The following is a 19,680-nucleotide window of genomic DNA, read 5'->3' on the forward strand; positions in this document are numbered from 1 at the left end:
TAAACCAAGACACCCCATACTGATTGTTTACACTTTTATTATTGTTATTGTTTTCTCATTGTCAGATAAAAGCAGATAGAGAGGAGCATATTCATCAGAAACAGCGTGCAGCTTTGGGGAGGGGGGGAGGTTCCTTGTCCAAAGCTGGACGAGTGACCTGTCTGAGGTTGAGTCTACGTTAACACCACAGGGGAAAACCCCACCGTCATAAATGCTACATAACACTGCTCCGTATCATAGACAGTCACAATAATGGCTGCTGCGCTGTCGCCGTGTTTCCCGCGACAGTCAGCTTGTAACACATTCATGACACACAGTTTATTCTGAGGTAAGCTAGAGTTGGCTAGTGTTGTACTGAGCAAATATACTATTCTATCACGTACTGTATATCTATAGTGTTGTGACTGTGTCGTATCCTGCTCCTGTAAGCACAGGTTTCTGTAGCTCTTCTCTACCTTGGCATAGCTTTGGCAATAGGAGGTAACATGTTAGCGGCCCCGGTGTGGGGCCGTTTGAGAACAAGCGTCTTTGTCCATTTCATGAACAATGTGGGGAGTGACTCCCCAAGGCCTTGGGCCAGTGAATATAAGGGACTACATGATGCAGAGAGTTTACGTCAGCTATTCGTTATTTCAAGTCTGACAAATAACAGTTTTCTATATACTGCTACTGTATTTGGAAGGAAAGCACCCATAGACGTGTATATGATCTGGGTTATGTACATGTCTGGGTCCAGATGCAGGGGAAGATGTCTGCGTCGCTCCCTCCTCTTTCAGTTATAGTGAGATCCACTTTGAAGTGCAGCTTTGCAGTCGGAACAACGTACAAGAGCTTTAAGCTTTAGCTTATTCCAATAGGAGAGAAGGTGCTTGTAGCATGTAGGCCTACACATTATGTTTTTGTTTTTATCACATTTGTCTTTAGCGTTCTTTCAAACGTTAAAAAAAAGAAATAAAAGAGAAAAAAAAAACAGGTTCATCAGAGTAGACTTATGCAGTTAGTCTAGCTTCACTGGCTGAGTTGAGGTTTGAGACAGATTGTGAAATGAGGGTAGACTACAAAAATGACCAGAGCAGCATTCAGTATAACAAAGAAGACCATTTGATGACAAAGAGACACTATGATATATATATGTATATATATCATCCTAGGCTTGTTTTGCTAATATAAAAAGGTATAAATAACACATCCAGTTTTGGTTAAATACAGTTAAGATGAAGAAAAAACAAAAAGCATTGTGTTAAGACACAAAAAGAAACCTGGTGCAGTTCCTCACCGTCTTTATCCACCATTGTTTGGGATTACCTGAGATTCCAGTTGTCCCTCAGGGCTTTACGGATTTGATAGCGAACAGCGCTGATTGATCGACCTGTTTGCCCGATCGATTGATCGATTGTGGTCTCGTGAACCGGATGGGGGTCGGAGACGTTCGAGCGAGCAGAGAGGGAATTCTTGCCACAACAGACCCGTGTCCTTGATCTTATACTTGTTTATCCCCCCCACCCTGCACAACCTGACCTGCAGGCTCAGCACGTTCATGTCACCACAGTCCGTCCAACTACCACTCTGAGAAAAGCTAAAAGAAGGCATGTAGCGAAGACAACAGAAAGGCTTAGCTTCAAACGGGCGAGGTATCCTTTACATAATTCTCCCTCTAAGGAATTTAGGCTTTTTAATACCATCTTGGAATGCTCTATATATTGAGATATATATATATTTATATATACTGTATATTGCAGTTAATATAAGCAGGATTACTGTTGATAAATACAGTGGCCTCCTTACCATCAGAGGCACCTCAGCAAGATTCAGCACCCTTCTCCCTTTGATTTTTGGGTGTCACGGGCCCCAAAGGCTCTGCATGGGTGGTGGATGAGGATTAGGAGGAAGAGGAGGAGCCGCCACTTATTGTTTTCCTATTTCATCTGGTTAAAAAAAAAAAATCAAATATGATGATGTAACACTACACCGGCTTTGGTCACTCCTCATCCACAGTCTCCCTTTTTGAATCCTCTTCTTTCTGTTCCAGGACCTGAGGGGTGGGGCTTGGCAGGGCTGCCACCTCGGTAGTAGCCAGTGAGGAGGGGTCTTGTTGGTCTACGATCCTTTGGGAAGATGCGTCTTCCTGAGGAAAAGTCACAGGAGATATGAGAACAAAATATAAGGAATTTAGCAGCTTTCCTGTTGTTATCTACTGCCCTCCCTTTTAGATTGTTACTTTAAACAAACAGCCTTAAAGGGATAGTTCAACATTTTGGAAAATTCGCCTATTGCCATAATCCCTATAGTCATAGCAGTAGGTTCATTACCTTTAATTGTCAGTGCATGTTGTTTTGAGATCAGTGGGACAGAGACGCAAGCTGCTCCGCGAACACAATGGAGGTGAATGGTACAGGTCCCCTGTCCTTCAAAACTCATCAAATACACAATCCAACAACTCCAAAACACTCTCGTGGAGAAGTTGAGACCTGCTCATTCACCATTTCAGGAATGAAATAATCATGTAACATTACACACATGACATTAGGCAAATAGTCGGAACTACTTGCGCTTTTGAAATCACTCCGCCCAGCAGCCGTGTCTGTAATGTAGTACGAACTATGCATTTGCCTCAAAAACAACTATGTCTCGTAATGTTACATTATTATTTCACAGCGTGGTGAATGTGCAACTTCTCCATAAGCGTTTGGAGTTGTTGGATTGTGTATTTGATGAGTTTGATGAGGGAAAGGCAACAACATGCACTGACAATTAAAGGTAATTAACCTACCTCTATGACTGTAGGGATTATGGCAATAGGCGGATTTGCCAAAATGTTGAACTATCCCTTTAATGTCCCCATAAGCAGTTTCTGACTAGGTCAGCTTGTAAGTTTAGCCGAGCGGCTCAGGAAGCTTAACAGACTGTGTTTATGTGACTCTGCCAGCAGCTGGCTCAAGTCTGTGCTGCAGCCCCTCCTGACCTCTGGCAACTTCTCCATTTGTTCTGGGTGTAGTAAACAGAAGCGTAGGCCCACCTACCACTGGCCTGGCTCGAATGTTAACATGTGAGCAGTGATGCCAAGAATATCACCAGCAGAGGAAAGACAGAGGCTGATGTTATGTTCATGTCAGAGCAGCAAGATAACACAAAACACAGCAGAGACGAAGTCGGTGTGTGATATGCTGCTACAAATTACGCAATCGGCATCATTACAGGCTTCTTGTAGCATATATCTCTAATCACAGGTGGTGCTGCTAATGTTTATTATAGCTGCAGGGCATTTATGCACATCTCTGCTGTCTCACTAGCACAGCTTATCGCCCATGAATAACACATTTAGGTGTTATTCATTTAGGTGCCTACTACACACCAAAGGACAATTTCAGTCATACTGTATATTTTCAAGCAATTATAAAATCCAGTGGTTCTACTTATTTTCACAGTCATCCCTGCTTGATTTAATTTTCTACGTTGCATGAATGCAAACATACAGTACATAATCGTTACATCTGCTGTTCTGACTCATGATCACTCCTGATGACTGTGGACAATTTTCAACAATGTTGAACATTTCTAATTATTTTCTGAGAGCAGAAGAACTGGCAACAAATGCTCCCCTGTCTATAAACCAATGAGGGTCAAGTTTAGGGAGATGCAAACCTGCATTGTGATCAAATGTACACAATGTAACAAACACGTGAACCCTGGTTCAGTTTGGTCCACAGTTTCAGGTATGGAAACACAGTCAAAGTGTAATTATTCTTAGTGCGAAACCTGCTTAAACCAACAGATTTAAAGAACCATGATCAGAGCCTATCGATCATACAACTGGTTGTCTAGTTTCCTGTCTCCATGGCGACTTACTTGTTCTGAGAATCGGTGGGTCACCTGATCGGCAAACTCCTGCATCTCTCCCTCCTCGCCGTTCGAGTGGCAGCTCGGGCTTGGCACCTCAATTCCGTGGCTTTCCAAAATGGCAGCCTCTAGTCGTGTTCGCCAACAGTGGAGAATGGAAACACAGGAAGCATAAATGTCCGTGCAAGCTGTTCTGCCGTCCACAGACGGGGACAAGCGTGGCCACAGGCCTGCAATCATGACACGTGAGGCGAGTTATCATGTCCTCACCAATATTCGCTCTCCTTTTCATCTCCTTCCGGCGGTTGGCAAACCAGTTGTACACCTTCAACGCCGTCACACGCTCGAACTCGGACAGCTTACAACCTGAGAGATGTCACAAAATACACAGTTAATGTTAAAATAATGCTGTGACCAGGCCCATGTTTTTTGGTTTTGCCACTCCATCAGGTTGTGTATGGTATTTAGTCTTTTGGATATACAGATCACCCCTGGACCTTTAATTTGTGTAATTGTTCAGTGTTTTGTATTTGTCTTTTGTTTTAACTTTTTCAATCTCTGTACTGAAATATGAAAATGATCTATAAATAAAGCGTTAAAAAACATTGTAATAATGCTGCTACCTACACTCTTAAAGGGATGGTTCAACATTTAGGCAAATTTGCCCATTGCCATAATACCTATAGTCATAGGAGTAGGTGCATTACCATTAATTATTGGTGCATGTTGTTTTGAGATCAGCGGGGCAGAGACGTGAGCTGCTCAGCGAACACAATGGAGGTGAATGGTACAGGTCCCCTCTCAAACAAATTCAAAGTGCTCTTGTGGAGAAGTTGTGACCTGCACATTCACCACACTATGAGATAATAATGTAACATTACAAGACAGAGTTGTTTTCGAGGCAAATGCATAGCGGGAACTACATTCCAGACATGGCTGCTGGGCGGAGTGATTTCAAAAGCGCAAGTAGTTCTGAGTATTTGCTTCATTTGTCGTAATGTTACATAATTATTTCATAGCGTAAGGGTAATGACTATAGGGATTATGGCAATGGGTGAATTTGCCAAAATGTTGAACTATCCTTTTAAGACACTACTACTGGGAGGTGCTACTGATGGACAGTCTAAAAATATAGTATGTACAATGATATGAGCAAACCTTTTATATTCTAGGGGCTGGAAACAGCAAAGATCTGGTGTTTTCACCGACATAAATCAACTGAAATGATCAATGTTCAAAACTGCCTTTGATTACCTAATCTCCTGACTAGTCAACGCATCAGAACTAATACAGATCAAGTATGCAGCATGCCATTTTTTAGATGCCTATTTTTAGACGTTTCCCTGGGTCACTTCTGACAGAAACGGGCCCGGTGCACTGAAAACTGTCTCCGAGTACCTGGCTTCTGAATGACGGAGTTACAGGCACTGGCGATCTCCTCCCGCTTGGCTTCGTCCGGATACTGGTTCTCCATGAAGAAACTGGAGGAAGACAAACAGCCGCGGTATTGGAAATGCTTTAAATCACATGACATCACCCCCGGCTCCGCATTCATCAGGAGACGGCACCGGTCTGAGCAGCGCTAGTTACGCCCTCATTTTACACCTCATCAACTTTTAGTCTTTTGTATTGAACCGGAGGAGAGAGAGGACAATATTTACACAGCGGAGGAGCATCAGGAGAGGGACTCGCTGTAAAGGAATAGATTAATGGATGCATTAAGTGGATTAATTTCTGCAATTAAAGCTTTACCCACTTAAATCCCCTCTTAGGCCTATAAATATGAAGGCTCTCTGGTAAAAACAGAAATGTAGGTACCCAGGTAAAAACATTTTTTTCCTTCCTCACCCTCCATGACTGAGAGAGAATCAGTATCTCACATTACAAAACACACTGATCAATTTCTTCAAGCCCTCTTATCCTCTTACCCTCTGGGTTGACCTATCCTGTTCATTCTGTCTTGCACACACACACTCGCAAACACACACACACACACTCGACATCGGTTTCACCTCTACTTTATCGTCCTTGGGTCTAAACTAGCTCATAGGGATCAGCACTGCAGAGGGATTGCGTAATCCGAGGGCACTGCTGGTGAGTGTTGTCTGAGGCCCTGTGTGGTCTTATTACTGCGAGTGGCCAGTCTGCACCCTCTACTTACAGCAACCATGTAATAGAGAAATCAATTGCCAGCAGCGGGTAGAGAGGAATGCCTACTCCTCTTTCTCTGTATCTTTCTGAGAAGACAGTCTGGGACAGAGGAGCACCGACATAATACACCCTATCAGAAAACTGCATCAGAAACCCAATGCTTCTGCACCAGGCAAAAAGTCACAGTAAGACCCGGAAGGAGGTTCTTCATACTGAGGCTTCCCTCCTGTCACATGGGAAGGACAGTCTGAGGACTTATGGTTGACTTTTTCAAGTATTGACAGGAGGTCTTACCCCCAATTTCCACTGACTCCGATGCGGTATAGCCCCGTTTGACCTATCAAGCCCTCGCCATCTGGATGCGTCGCTTCTCCAATCCATCGGGTCTCCAGCGGCTCTGGGCTCTGGAGACCCGAGATCACGAGAGAACAACAAACTATCGTGACAATAGCCGTGAATAAAGTGAGAATAAAATGTAAACAACAGGTCACTTTGCCTTTCTGAGGTGAATTTTCTGTTGCCGCTGTGTTTTTGAAATTTCCGGGTTTGATTGTCATGTCGGACGTCGCGCTTGTGACTCTTCCAGTGACGACGCTCTGCCCAATCAGTGGAAGGCAGTTGGCTGACGTCACGTTTTAGTATCGCTTCGGCTCGCTTGGAACCAGGGCCGAGACGGTACTAAAATAGTACCTGGTACCAGGTACTAGGGGCTAGTGGAAAAGAAAAAAAAAACGGGTAGAGCCGTGCCGTACCGCGCTAGTGGAAAAGCGCCATTAGGCTACTTACTTACTCTGCGGTATTTTATTACTTTCTGTTTGTGTAGTATCATAAAATAGGCTATTGTGGTGTTCCACCTCCATGATTGGGCTAATGTTTTTTCATCCATGACGTCCTGTGAGCTCTGATTGATTGATGAGTTGTTGCTTGAAACTAAAGTTGACAAAGTGATGATTCACGATCGGAAAGTTGTTTGTTGTTTTATTTTGAAATTTACCGGATGCTCTGTGTGTTGGACTTCCAGTGCAGGGCGATCTAATCGATGTGTATTGATGCGTGATGGCTCTGTCATCTGGTAAAAATAGACTGTGTATTTCCACCGGACCGCCGGAGCTACGATGCAGCACACGTGGCCGGAAATGCTCCGATTGGCTTGAATGGAAGCAAATTGCTGCGGCGTTCACAATGGAGTCGGAACGGAGCGGAGACAGAGTCAGTGGAGATTGGGGTTTATAGTAAAGCATGGTTGGACAGGAACTCCTTTTCAACATTTGGTGCAAAACTCAGTAAGTGATGCATCTGTTTACAGCAAATCAAACTGAACACTCAATATATATCAGGACTTTGCACAAGAGACAGATGTGTAGATGCCACATTGGTCTATTGGAAATTCTTCCTTTCATTTGGATAGTTCACAGACAAAATGATGAAATGATAAATTGCAAAAGAAAGATTAGTTGCAGCTGTGCCTGAACAATATGGGAAAAAAAAATCCTGATGCAATATTATTTCGGCAGATAATTGCAATGCCAGTCACTATTTCAGTTAGAATGGTCATTTGTGTTTTCAAATTACAGTGAATTAAAATGTAAAAATGATGATGTGATTGTTGTTGAATTAAAGCAGAAGTAAGTGATATATTTGTGTTAAAGCAGAAGTGAGTGATCCGGTCGTTTTCGCTAATGCTGCGTTCCAGGCAGGCTTTTGAAATCATAAATTACAGCTTCAAGTCACAACTTACGACTTTGTAGCGTTCCAGGCAACCCACTCGTGTTTTTCCGACCTGTTTTACCAGTGAAAGTCACTATAACGGCCACTCGTAACTTCCGACTCGTGAAATCGTACCAGTACGTCTTTTTGTACAGTCTATGTACCAGATCGAACTGGTACGACTTCACAGGTCGGAAAAAAACGAGTTTCCTTGAACGCACCATAACAGTCCTCGTCCCTACGTCACCACATTCACGGCGTCCCTTGGCTGCACACACAGCCCTGCATGCCGTTCTCTCTCCTCATTGGATAAAAACTGTAGGATACGATAAATGTTTTCTCCTCGACTCAGAGCAGAGCAGAGGGACTGACAGACCCGTGATTCAGACCAAACACTCTATGTAAGTGATTGCTGTCAGAAGATATAACTATTTAAGACTTATATTAACACAAATATATCACTTACTTCTGCTTTAATATAAGTCTTAAATAGTTATATCTTCCGACAGCAATCACTTACATAGAGTGTTTGGACCGAAACACGGGTCTCTCAGTCCCTCTGCTCTGCTCTGAGCCGAGGAGAAAACTTTTCTCGTATCCTACAGTTTTTATCCAATGAGGAGAGAGAACGGCATGCAGGGCTGTGTGTGCAGCCAAGGGACGCCGTGAATGTGGCAACGTAGGGACAAGGACTGTTATGGTGCGTTCAAGGAAACTCGTAACTCGTGTTTTTCCGACCTGTGAAGTCATACCAGTTCGATCTGGTACGAGTTCACGGGTCGGAAGTTACGAGTGGCCGTTATAGTGACTTTCACAGGTAAAACAGGTCGGAAAAACACGAGTGGGTTGCCTGGAACGCTACAAAATCGTAAGTTGTGACTTGAAGCTGTAATTTACGGTTTCAAAAGCCTGCCTGGTACGCAGCATTAGCCAAAACGACCGGATCGCTTTAACAGGATGACCCTGACATCTAGACTCCAGAGAATATTATGATTCATAAGCAGCGCTTCAGTTCTGGTCTGTTGTGACACATTGTAACTGTAGCTCTACAGATTTGGATGTTGCGTTAATTGTTCAGCCCAGGTTCATTTCATATCCAGAAAAAATCTGCTTCACTTGAAGGAAGTCAATGTAACTGTGGAACTGAGGAAATCTTCATTTTACACCCTTTTCCCATGGGACATGAACGCAACACAAACAGAGCTCGTCTCCTTTTTGAAGTACATCCAGACGCTCTCTCACCTCTCCATGATTGATTGGCACTCCTTCCTCCAGGTGAACCTGCTTCCTCTACGCAGCCTCAGCGGCCCGCCCACCATCCCCGCTCTGTCGCCGGACATGATCCCCGTCCTCCAATCGGGTTCCTCTTTTACCAAAGATCGCATTGATAAGGTGGCACCTGAGGCGGAGACAAGACACCAGGAAAAATTTGACTGTTGAGAGTTTGTGAAAACAAAAATGAAAGTGATGATGTTCAGACAGGAGATGGATCTTAAAGAGATAGTTCAACATTTTGACAAACTGGCCCATTGCCATAATCCTAATAGTTTTAGGAGTAGGTTCGTTACCTTTAATTGTCGGTGCAAGCTATTTTTAGAACGGCGGAGCAGAGCCGCTGCGGAGGCTAATGGAATTTCTTAGTTTCCCTCAAAACTCATCAAATACACAATCCAACAACTCCAAAACGCTCTGGTGGACAAGTTGTGACCTGCACATTCACCACGCTATGAGATAATAATGGAACGTTATGAGACAGAGTTGTTTTTGAGGGAAATGCAGAGACTGCTTGCCGAAAAACTGCCCCCAAAGGGGACACGCATCAGCGGTTTTGCATGACTCCGTAGCGTAGCTTTGAGCTGCTTGCGGCTCTGCTCCACTGTTCTAAAAATAGCTTGCATCGACAATTAAAGGTAACGAACCTAGTACTCCTAGAACTATAGCCATAGCCATTTGCCAAAATGTTGAACTATCCCTTTAAGTTGCAGAGTGAGACACCCACAGCAAGTTATCACATGTGGGCAACCTAACACATAACACAAGTCTGCCTGCTGCCTCAGTTATAATTAAATAACACATTTTCCAATCATCCATTGCTTATCTTTTACCTTGATGTTATTTCCTGTGGGTGGTCTTATTCATAATACATGAAAAGATTCTCTGAGAAACTTTCATCCTGGTCAAATATTCAGTTCAAATAAAACCAAGTGGAACCAGGTGTTGACAGTAACACTGCATATCTCCAGCATAAACACTGGGGTCTTCACAACACACAACGACAAAGTCTCTTTGATCATAAATGGGAATGGTTGTAGCCTGTCACAGGAAATGAGCTCCTGGTTTGGACTGGGTCAACTCCTCACTGTGTTCTTAGCTCTTTTCCAACAGGTCATTTTCTAAATCAGGCTGCACCACTAAAATTTGAGAGGCTCTAGCTCAGGGGTGTCAAACTCATTTTAGTTCAGGGGCTACATACAGCGCAATTGGACTGGACCAGTATAATAACAACATGATAACCTATAAATAACTAGAACTCTAAATGTTTCCCTTTGTTTATTTAGTGCAAAGACGTACAGGGAAATTTAAAGGATAGTTCAACGTTATGGCAAATTGGCCCATTGCAATAATCCATATAGTCTTAGCAGTAGGTTTGTTCCTTTAATTGTCAGTGCAAGTTAGTTCTAGAATGAACTGCTCAGAGCTACGTTACGGAGGCTCATAGGATTTCTTGGTTTCCCTCATCAAACTCATCAAATACACAATCCAACAACTCCAAAACGCTCTGGTGGACATGTTGTGGCCTGCACATTCACCCCGTTATGAGATAATAATGTCATGTGAAGAGACAGTGTTGTTTTCGAGATTTCTGATGCGTGTTCCCTGTCAGGGGCACTTTTTCAGCAAGTTTGCCTTGAAAACAACTCAGTCTCGTAACGTATTGTTATTATCTCATAGCGTGGTGAATGTGCAGGTCACAACTTGTTCACCAGATGAGTTTGATGAGGGAAACCAAGAAATTCCATCAGCCTCCGTAGTGTATCTCTGAGCAGCTCGCAGCTCTGCTCCGCCATTCTAAAAATAGCTTGCACCGACAATTAAAAGGTAACGAACCTACTCCTAAAACTATAGGGATTATGGCAGCGGGCCAATTTGCCAAAATGTTAAACTATCCCTTTCAGATGTTTACAGTTTATGAACTATTCTTTTACAAAACATTATCAACAACCTGAAATTACTTGAGAAGAACATGTTCTATATCAACAATATGATGCCTCTTTTGTCTTCTATGTAATTTTTACACTTGGAAAATTCATCCTACAGGCCGGACTGGACCCTCTGGTGGGCCGGTTTTGGCCCGTGGGCCGTATGATTGACACCCCTGCTCTAGCTTATAAAGATGGATAATATGACTAAAAGTAGTTTATTGTCTCAGTCTTTACTTTCTTGATCAAACTACACCATGTCTGAGCTTACACTCAGCCACAACAACAGCCTGTAAGAGCTTTCTGTTAATACAGCAGAGTCAAGAGGATTTGAATCATATGGAGCCACTTCAGTTTTAGCATTAGAGCTACAAGCCTCTGCTTCATCAACAGTGTTTCAAAGTGCTCGTGGGTTTAACGGCATGCAGGCCAGCCGGTGTGAAGGCGCCTCTTGCTGCAGGCTACCGATGCCGGGGGGGGCTGGGCCTGGGGAGGGGGAGGCAGGGGGAGGGGCTGGTTACCTGGCTGGGCCTGGGCCTGGGCGGCGGCAGCAGCAGCAGTGTACCACGGCAGCAAGTGCATCAGCAGCTCTCTCTGCCTGCTCCACACGGGGTTGGGGTTGAGGTTGGTGTTGGGGTTGGGGAGGACGTTGGGGAGGCTGCTGCTCGCCCCCGCTACTGTCCCGTCTCTGTCTCTGTCCCCTCCCCTGGCCCTGGGCATGGGACTCACGCTGTGCTGGCTTTCACTCCACCTCAGCCCTTCAGTCGGGACAAAACCAATGGTCAGGCAGGGGCCAAAAAGCCACGGAGTAGATTGTTAAGACAGGTTCAGGTTCTCTGGGTTTACTGACACACTCCTGTAGACCTGTCTTGCAATTTTCAGTCATATTTTTCTTTTTTTATAAAAAGTGTTGATTTCAGTGCATTTGCCAATTTTCTTTTAAAAATTGACTGCTTCTTTTAAGTTTTCAGGTCAATAGGAACCTACGTCAGAAGCAAAGCACTGTCACCGCTTTGGTTTTTTAGAAAACATTGCAGAGAAACGTAGTTAATGTTAGTATCGTTGTTAATAGCCTACTTGTTAGCCATGTGGGAATGAAAACCAGCACCAGAGTACCTCCAGCATCACGGCTGAGAACTACAGAGGAGCTAAGGAAGAGCTTGGGGTGGGCAGGAGGAGGAGGAGGAGGAGGAGGAGGAGGAAGAGGAGGGGGGAGGGAATAAAAGATTAAGATGAAAGGAGGCAGCAGGGACAGCAGATGGTCCATCAGTGGCTTGGTTTGTTTTACACAACTGCAATCGTAAAATATTGCGACTTTTTTGACGTGATTTATCGTGAGGGTGCGCTGTCTGACGCAAAAACCATGGTAACAAGCTGTGAGCATCTCCAGCAGACGACGTATCCCTGTACCCTTGGACGTGGAGAACCGACCCAAAAGCTGTTACTCTAGCCTGCACGGACGAAAACCGCACTCCACCCGCTAAAGTTTCATTTCCAAAACCAGAAGCCTTAATATTATTGATCAGCATCTCCTGTGACAGGACTACCTTTATCGTTTGTCTTTGCTCTGAAACTATAGATTTGTCTCGTGTCCTTCCTTGACCTCGCAGCCCTCGAGGACAGGGGATGGGAGTTAGCGTGAGGAAATTAGAGGTGTGTGGGTTTGTACCATGCAAGAGCAGAGGAGAGGGGGGTGGAGGGTGGGGTAAGGATGTCAGGGGAAGGTTAGCAAGCAGTGGTTCACATTCAGGAAACATAAGAAATGTCACATTTTCTTTAATACCAGCCTGCCTTCCTGCAGCGCTGCATCTATAATCTGTTACATCAAGCTGAAATTCAACCTTCCTCATCATTAGACTTCCTCTGCCTCACATTCATCATCCTTTCTAACGATCTACACTCCACTCATCGGCCCTGTAATGGCCCTATTCTTCACCGCGGCCCCGTCTCACCTGGGTTGTTCCTCTCCAGCAGGTACCAGCGGTAGAAAGCTCTGCGCTTGGAGTCGCTCATCTCCAGGCCCTGCTGCAGCAGCCACTGGGAGATGTAGCTCTGGCTGATGCCTGCGTGTGTGAGGGCAGGAGGACACGTTATCTTTACACGCCAAAAGACTTGATTGATTTCATGGCGCACCTAACCGGCAGCATCTGTACTCTGTGGAAGAGATGGGCTGCGCGCCAGCTGTGGACTACTGCTGTTAGAGCTAATGGAGACAATTCCATGCCAATAGTGTAATTAAGGACATGTGAAGTGATGGAAAGTGTCATGAAGTGTAGAATTTGGTTGAATCTTGAATATAAAGGGGCAAGGGGCACAGGCAATACCAACCTGCCTATTACTTAACTGCATTATTACATCTATTATTATTCAAAGGCTATAAGCAGGCAGACACATTTAGCCCACTATTGTTTTATTTACACTGCAGCCTGTGTGAGATTTTATTTATTCATTTCACCTAATGTTGTTGATAAGAGGTTGTTGTACCATTCAGTCATGTGTAGGGATGTCACAATTAGCCTATAGGTTTTCTTTGTGTGATAATTGTCAGAGAAATAATCACTGTATTATGCTTTAATTCATTTCACAACACTATTAAGGTGTAATATAATTACATTACTAATTATTTACACTAAATATTTTGAGTATCTATTAAAATATGACCAATTATTATTCGCCCAGGGGAAGGGGTGATTCATCTTCAGTTAAATGAAACTACTTGAAAAACTACTGAAATTCTAGCCAGCTCAGATCAGGCAGTTGTGTTTGATTTCAAAGTAAAAGGCCTGTAGAGTTGAGTTATGTAGACAGTGACAATGACAGATGCAGCCGAGGAAATTCTATTGAGCTAAGTAATTTTTCGATTAACCAATCAGTTGGTTGACAGAAAAACAATCAGCAATCACTTTCATAATCAATTAATCTTTTTTTTTTTCTTTCAAGGACTTTCTGCTTTTCTTTCTCTCATACTGTGATTCAATGAAAACTGAAATGAAACAGAAAATCCTACACATAGAAACCAGTAACATACACTTTCATGCATGCAGAAAACTGGAACATAATCACTGTGGGTAAAAGTTTCAAATTCATTCACCCACTTTGATCGTTGATAGTCAGTTACATTTATGTTTCATGTTTCTTTTCAGTGAACTGGAGTGAGAAGCTAAATATAGTTTCCCTTCTATTTAATGAATCAAGAATCAATTATGTGTCTTGTTTGAATCTAAGTGAAAGTGGAGGAGGAGATTCCCGCCCCCACGTCTCTGTGTGCTGCACGTAACTGCCAGCGACTGACATCTGACATGTGTCACCCGTCTCTGGAGCCGTTCACAAAGGCGTCGTGAGAAAGCAGCAGCGTACCTGTGACTTGGCCTACGATCGCCTGAGAGATCCTGCGGTTGTTGAGGAAGGTTTTGATCTCCTCCTTCACTAGGTTGCTGTCTCTCCTGTAAAAAAAAAAAAGAAGCAAAAAACGAGAAACCCAACCTCGGCATGAGAACCACTGCACTGTGGTTAAAGCACGAGCCTTTGCTCTGCCTAACCTTATTCACTGATGCTTCTCTTTTCTCAGCCATCCCCGAACACCTGACCTGAATTAACTCCACTAATATTCTGTAGAACCAGTCTGCACCTCTGGGGACGGGAGCTGTCATTATCTGATGTTATAATAGTCTCTCTTTGTCTCTACTATTCTGTTTCTTTTCAACTCATCCTCACCTGGTGTTAAATCATCTATGGCTCTCTCTTAACAATTAACCATCCCCCTCCCTCCTTCCTCCCCTTCTCACCTCATGTACTCCTCCACCTTCTCCTCCAGGTCCCACTCCTCCTCTCCCATCATGTCGTAACTGAACGACCTCTGAACGGCCACGCTGGGGGGGTAGAGGGGCGGCGGCGAGGCCTCGTAACTGTGGCTCGGGGACAGCGCGGCGCCGTCCAGGCCGGACGTCTGCGTGGTGGCCGACGCCAGGGACAGCGAGGAGGAGGAGGACGACGACGAGGACGGGGCCGGGGCGGCTGCGGTCGGGGTGTTGTTGGATGGGGCCGGGTGAGAGTCGCAGTGCGATGGGCGGTGGTCCGGGTCCAGCCGCTCCAGCGACTCCAGGGCGTGGATGATCTGAGGTTTGGTCATGCCGGAAAGACGCAGGCGCTGCAGGAGGTCGATCTGTTCGATGGTGTAGCGGGGCTCCACCTCGCAGCACTCCATTCTGGCATCTGCATACATAATGAAGGGTTTGTTACCATAGTGAACTCGAGACTGGCTTTTTCTTTTTCTTGAATGAAATACAACACCAATTTTGTAAGTGAATATGAACCAACTGTAGCTCCATTAAAGGGATAGTTCAACATTTTGGCAAATTGGCCCATTGCCATAATCCCTATAGTGTTAGGAGTAGGTTCGTTACCTTTAATTGTCGGTGCAAGCTATTTTTAGAACGGCGGAGCAGAGCTGCTCAGAGCTATGCTATGGAGGCTCATGGGATTCTTGGTTTCCCTCATCTAAGTCATCAAATACACAACCCAACAACTCCAAAACGCTCTTGTGGACAAGTTGTGACCTGCACATTCACCACACTATGAGATAATAACAAAACGTTACAAGACAGTTGTTTTCAAGGTAAATTCATGCAAAACCGCTGATGCACATTCCCATCAGGAGCAGTTTTTGGGTAAACAGTCTCTGCATTATTTTGCCTCGAAAACAATGTGCAGGTCACAACTTGTCCACCAGAGCGTTTTGGAGTTGTTGGATTGTGTATTTGATGAGTTTGATGAGGGAAACCAAGAAATTCCATAAGCCTCCGTAGCATAGCTTTGGCCAGCTCGCGGCTCTGCTCTGCCATTCTAAAAACAGCTTGCACTAACAATTAAAAGGTAATCTACTCCTAAAACTATAGGGATTGTGGAAATGGGCCAATTTTCCAAAACATTGAACTATCCCTTGAATAAACCAAAGGTTTGTGTGGGACTGGGTTGAATCCTCAACAGATAAACAGCAACCCAAGGTTTCACAAAGCGTTAGCAGGACATATACAGCTATATTTGTCTCCACTCAGCACCTTTGATAGACCTTAAATTTAGAGACTATGTCGCAGACTTTTTTCAAAAACCTCCCGACAAACTGATAACTGATGAAAGGATTATTAATAGATGAAAACACAAATAAAAAAAGCAACACGCAAGGCCAGATTCAAACGCCGCACTTCTATTGTTTGGGGTCCATTTGTCTTGAACACGGCACTTAATCTGAAAATAACCAAAGTGTTGTAGGTGTGCCATTATCAAATTATTACTCAATAACCCCTTGCTGACACAAGAGCTGGTTTACAAAACTCAACTTAAGGAGAAGAAATAGACTGCATTCTCCTCTGAAGAACCCTTGGGTCATTCAAAAAATTTGGCACCCGTTCAAAACACTTGGCACAGACAGTTGGGGCTAACCTTGCTCCATTTGTCCAGGGTGGATTTAAAGAAAGATCACCCTGGCATACATCGCCTAAACATCAGCTGCCTTCAGCCTAGTCAAGTCTGTCCTTTCACTTTCTTTACCTGCCTGTCCTGTGCACATAACAGTTGTGGAGAGCGTAGCTTCAACAGTCTGCATTAGTGATTTAAGAGTAAATGTTGTATGATGCCAAATTAGAAAATTTGGCAGTTTGACATGACCTTGCCTATAAGAAAGAGAGAAAACTTGGGACATAACTTGATATTATTAGGAAATGTATCTAAACCAACTCTTCAAATTGCCATGGTATTTCATGACTTTGCAAAGCCATCCAACAAAAACACAGTGGTGAGCTACAACAAACTGGGCAGGGACTCCTATGAAAAAAAGTTGCTCTTGTTAAGTGGGATGTGTAAACAACTGATCAGGAGGATAATGATCACTGGGATGCCTCTACTTTTCTTGACTGTCAGATTATGTGAATCTGACGAGCAGGACAGAGTTAGGTTGCCAGATTTGGGGTTTGAGATGTTGTGTTTACGGGACCCGCCGAGGTCCCACCTGAGCTAAAGTTGTTGAAGTCCTCCAGTGTTCACATGCCCTGCTCTCTTTAGTGCAAAATCAAACAATCTCCGAACAAAGATAACAAACATGTTTTGGCTTTTAAAAACGGCAAAGTGTAACGGTGTCCCCGTCATTGAGGGCTGTCTTACCTGGTGGAGGGGGTGACACGGACACGCGCCCCGGGAGTGGTTCGGTGCGTGGGGTCGCAGCGGGGACACACCACTGTCGCATGGCTCAGCGGAGTTCAGCTCGGCTGGACCTCTACGGAGGAAGACAGGAGAGTTGCTGCAGTGTGCTGCGGCTCAGCTGCCTCTACTAGCATGCTGGCGAACCTGCAGCGGCGGGTTAACTCGCTAGCAGGCTACGTTGGCTAAGCTAACGCCGTCAACTCTGCCTGGTGCCCCCCCCTGAGCACCAGCCCCCCTCATCATCCGTAGCTGGTGGTGGTGGCGGCGAGATGGCTGTGTTAAGTTTGACAGCGTGAGCTAAATACAAAGCGGAAGCACTGTAGTGTAACATTCACAATAAAAGCATGCGTCCCGTCAAAAGAGAAGAAACGATGAAAAACGACATGATTATATTTCCAGAGGAGAAGACAGAAGGATTCTTACTTGCTCTTTTTGTTGGGAGAGAAACATATGTCTTTTTGACAAATCCTTGGCTGCATACCACCACTACACATTATAGAGTATAAAATAACTCAGAGGGGTGTTATGCCTTTGTCACTGATGTCTACCATGGACTTAAAATGATTATTCATAATTTTGGTGTATTGAGTATTCACTTAGAAAGTCAACCAACCATGTAAAAAGTTATAGGCTACATTGCAAAATCCCATTCTATTTCACAAACCCACAGTACGGTCCTGAACTTTGCACACTTCAAAAGAATGTAGAGCAAAAAGAGGAAGAAAAGTGTTACTTGTTTATATGTTTACTTTACCTGATTGTAACCAGAGAATGTGGTATAATTTAATAATTGTTCCAAACAAAACCATTTGATAAAGTTTGTACAAACTATATGCAGACTATAACAAGCACAGGGACAAAGTTTGCCACTATTTCAAAGTAATTTTGACAAGTGAACTTGCAGTTCATTCCTACTTTTAACAATTGTCCCTAAAGGGCCAAGGCAACATACACTTTTATTTTGAAGGTTAGAGGAAATAACTATTCAGTTTGGCTAACTTGATGGTGATAGTCTGCCTTGTCTCGGTTATCAACTTATCTAAAACTTGAACCCTGGCGGTATAAATGACAGCATGACAACATTTTACACGTCTGCTGTTAACGAAACCTTTACGTTTAAACGTGGCTGCAATACAAATATTTAGTGTATTCGCTCGAGGAGCTGGAACTCAGCCAGTTGCTAACGAGTTAGCTCGCTAGCTAGCAAAGTTAGCCGATAGCTAGCAGCAGATTGTCCCACCGCGGAGCACCTCTCTTACCTCCCGTTGCTGTGGAGAGAGCTGCAGCCGGCCGGACGAGGAGGGAAGACGGTGAAAACAGTGGAGGAAGTGTCGGTCCGCTCGCCCCCCCGGTAAAGAAAGTAACTCCCCGGCGTGGAGCTGACGGTTAACTAGCGACCAGAGGGTGAACGGTGCAGGGTCATATTGTCTTTGAGCTGTGCAGTGGGGAAATACTGTATGCAAGTGTGGGAGTCTGTCTCAATTTATGACCCCTCACCCGACACCAGTCAAGCAAGCAAAAATTATAATTATTATTTCCGGTTATACTGTACCCACTATAAAACACCATAGATCAACATAAACAACCAAACCACAGTAAAAGTAAAGGTTACATTTTGATTACATTATTTTGAAGTTAACATAACGTGCATGTACACACCTACTGTAAGCAGCTTTAGTTGTAGGCTACTCTCATTCCAGCAGTTAAATAGTTTATCCTCTTATTTTGTCTGCCAAAGGAAAATATGTCACTAAATATGTCTGCCTTGACGCAGCACCACCCTACACATAAGTGGCTCTGTCTCTTTACATAAGTCTGTGATCTATTTACAGATAAGATGCCTGTCACGTCTATAAGCGTTTATTGAAGAAATAACAAGAATGGGAATTATAATCAACACTAATTATTATGATCACACAAGATATATAATAATTAAATGATAATGATAATAATATAAATAAGCTAATAATGCAGCTGGTTTTGGATTTAGGTCCTGTGAAGGAATTTAAGCTTCAGCTACAATTTAACATGAAGTTGGATGATATAGGCTACTTGATACCAGAGGTGAGTGGTTAAAATTAATTGATTTTGGTGTGGCTCTCTATGGACCTCTGAATTTAATAATGGGATGGGCACTTGGCTTTTTTTCTAGCACACATCCACACATGTTCACATCCTAATGGAAGCAAACTACCATGCGACAAAGCTTTTCTTTTTATGGAAACTGGAGGAATGCACAATGACATATGAAACTATTAATCTGAGTATAGATTTCTCTAGAACACACTTCAGTATGGCTGTGAATTAATGTTCAGCAATCTGTCTGCCTCTAGACCTGTGGGAATGCTGTGCCTTTATTCTGCCGTTAATTGTACACTACAAACCCAGAATGAGGGGTGGGGAGGGGAGGGGGTCATTGTTGTTCCGAGAGCGGAGGTAGTCACAGACATTGACATTTTTTTTGTGTAAAAGGGGGAGTCGGCTTTACAGGACAAATGCTGTTTTGTCACAACTCTGATTTCAGCACCAGCATGCTACCTGAAATCACTCACAGGGGCGGCATTATGCTGCTCTGTGTGGTTCAGTGTTT

At 44.0% G+C, this 19,680-nt stretch overlaps 1 protein-coding gene across 2 annotated transcripts; it reads right to left on the bottom strand.

Moving 5' to 3' along the window:
• Nucleotides 1-52: 52 nt before the first annotated feature.
• Nucleotides 53-19,527, bottom strand: LOC310993398 (homeobox-containing protein 1). 2 transcript variants are annotated; one of them, XM_083981735.1, is made up of 11 exons: nt 18,350-19,526; nt 17,052-17,163; nt 14,681-15,107; nt 14,253-14,338; nt 12,848-12,958; nt 11,417-11,653; nt 8,938-9,094; nt 5,236-5,318; nt 4,108-4,203; nt 3,847-3,965; nt 53-2,125 (listed from the first exon to the last, which is right to left on the bottom strand). In XM_083981735.1, exons 2-11 carry the CDS (start codon nt 17,131-17,133, stop codon nt 1,979-1,981), a joined length of 1,545 nt encoding a protein of 514 aa, XP_083837861.1. In that variant the 5' UTR covers nt 17,134-17,163; nt 18,350-19,526; the 3' UTR covers nt 53-1,978. The 2 variants fall into 2 exon arrangements, with proteins under 2 accessions (XP_083837861.1, XP_083837862.1); XM_083981736.1 differs by lacking the exon at nt 11,417-11,653 and having other exon boundaries at nt 18,350-19,527.
• Nucleotides 19,528-19,680: the final 153 nt, after the last annotated feature.

This window comes from Trachurus trachurus (genome assembly GCF_905171665.1).
Source record: "Trachurus trachurus genome assembly, chromosome: 11".
NCBI classification, from domain to species: Eukaryota; Metazoa; Chordata; class Actinopteri; order Carangiformes; family Carangidae; genus Trachurus; species Trachurus trachurus.